This window comes from Cajanus cajan, chromosome 9 (genome assembly GCF_000230855.2).
Source record: "Cajanus cajan strain Asha chromosome 9, NIPB_CcT2T_4, whole genome shotgun sequence".
Lineage (NCBI taxonomy): Eukaryota > Viridiplantae > Streptophyta > Magnoliopsida > Fabales > Fabaceae > Cajanus > Cajanus cajan.
The window spans coordinates 52905302-52907294 of NC_138525.1; the positions used below are offsets into that span (position 1 = coordinate 52905302).

The 1993-nt window shown below is 37.0% G+C and overlaps 1 protein-coding gene across 1 annotated transcript; it reads right to left on the bottom strand.

The window, feature by feature from the left end:
- Positions 1-200: 200 nt before the first annotated feature.
- LOC109814809 (uncharacterized) lies at positions 201-1542 on the bottom strand. Its single transcript, XM_020379320.3, has one exon. It carries the CDS (start codon positions 1115-1117, stop codon positions 494-496), a length of 624 nt encoding a protein of 207 aa, XP_020234909.1. The 5' UTR covers positions 1118-1542; the 3' UTR covers positions 201-493.
- Positions 1543-1993: the final 451 nt, after the last annotated feature.

Below are 1993 nucleotides of genomic sequence, written 5' to 3' on the forward strand. Positions count from 1 at the left end.
CCACTACATGATGTTGCTGACTTGTATGTCTTGAGTTATCCTCCCACTTTGCCCAGCACCATAAATCATAAATTTCATTAATGAACACCGCCTTTCCTTTCTGAGACAGTGATGCTCGTAATGTGATCCATTGTCTGCATCATGCTATGTTATTGATAAATTGATATGCGTTGCCACTCATGGCGTTTTCAAGATCACAATTTGAATGTGAACAATTCTTAGCACAAAACTTGTCACTTTACAAAAAAACCTCAATTGTAGGTTCTTTGAAACACATACAAACCTGGATCTATAATCTATTCACTAATATATGGTATACAATATAACTAGGATATTCTGCATCACCTCTATGTGAGATGCCCCAGGAAATCAAACAGCACGAAAACTAAAAACATGCCATTTAGATTTAGATCATATCTTATGTAAACTTTTCTAGTAAAAAAAGAAGAATTTTGCATCTGCCAGTCTGCCTTATCTGATCATTGATCACCCGTCAAACACTTGTGATCTGAGGATGATGTCTTGAATGGTGAATCTGTTGAAGCTGTAAACTTTTCAATGCAGCACCACCTGACCTTCTTTTCCAAAGACTATCCACCTGTTTTTCTTCCTCTGGCTTCTGCACTCTCTTGATCACAGGTAGAGGAGGATCCATATTTTCAATGCTTATGGGAACAACATTCTCATTCCTACTACACTTGTGCTTATGGTTCCTTGGCACATTAGCACTATTCACTGACCCTCTTGGCCTACTTCTACAGCTGGAGGCAGTAGGAGCAGTAGCATTGGTGGTGCTGGTGCTTATGTTTTTGCCAGAGAAGAGTTTTTTGAGCTTGGAATACTTGAGACTAGGGGAAATGGAGATGTTGGAGGTGTTGCTTTTGGTTGTGAGAAGTCCAACTATTTTGTTGTGCCTCTTCACTTGACCCATGCAACCAATTCTTGGGGACAAAGGGTCATTGGAGAAGGATCCTGGGGGGTCTCTCCACTGTGGAAGACTCACATCCTTGATGGATGGCCTTGAACATAGCATAGGCAGGAATGTGGTTCTGTGATGGATATGCAGGTTCTGATGGTAAAAGTAATGATGGGGATGGTGATGATTTTCACTGCTCATGTTTCTTAGCTGATAGGGGTAGAGCAAGGATCCAAGTGAGAGAGGGAATTTTGTTAAGATGTGAATGTGTTTTGGGTGGTTTAACTTGTGACTTTGAGCTTGCCAAATATACAAGAAGATTAGAAGAATACCATGTGTAATTTTGTGACCCTTTTACTTGGTCCTCTAGATCAAAGAAGTAACAATTAACAAGATGACAAAATGGAATAGAAGAAATCATTGCAGAGAAGAAGCTTCATCGAAGATTGGTAAACACAAGAAACGAAGACAACCAGTACTAGTGTGGACCATTGTTTTGATTTTATCTGGAGTTTAACGCGGATCAGAATTTGTTTCTGTGATTAAGCTCTTTAATACAAATTTAGGAGAGGAAAGGACTAATGAATTTGACTTGCATCCTTCTTTGTGTCTGTGGAGAGATCAAAATCCTAACCAATTGATCATGCTAAAGTATACACGCTAATGGTGGTTAAATCATAGGCTGAACAACCCCTGTCCCCCACAGGGTCCACTTAATTACTTAATGGTACACATATCACATTATTTTAAAGAGTAAGAAATACTTTTGAAGTGACTTTTTCTAGGCCAAATTAATTTTTAATCGTTAATTTTAAGATATTATATAAATTATGTATATAAAAAAATTTATTATTAAAGTTGGATAATACTATTAAAGATCACAAAATTCTTTGTTTTAATCAATTATTAATCTTCATTCCGTGACTCTCTACTCTTCCGAACATCCAAAAAATTAAAATTAGTCGTGTTACTGGTGCATTTTTTATGGTTCATAACTGGTGTTTTTTTTTTTTTATTCGAAAAGCTTGACCGTGTAATTAACCTAGCTAACTGTGTAATAAACTAAACTCAAGACTA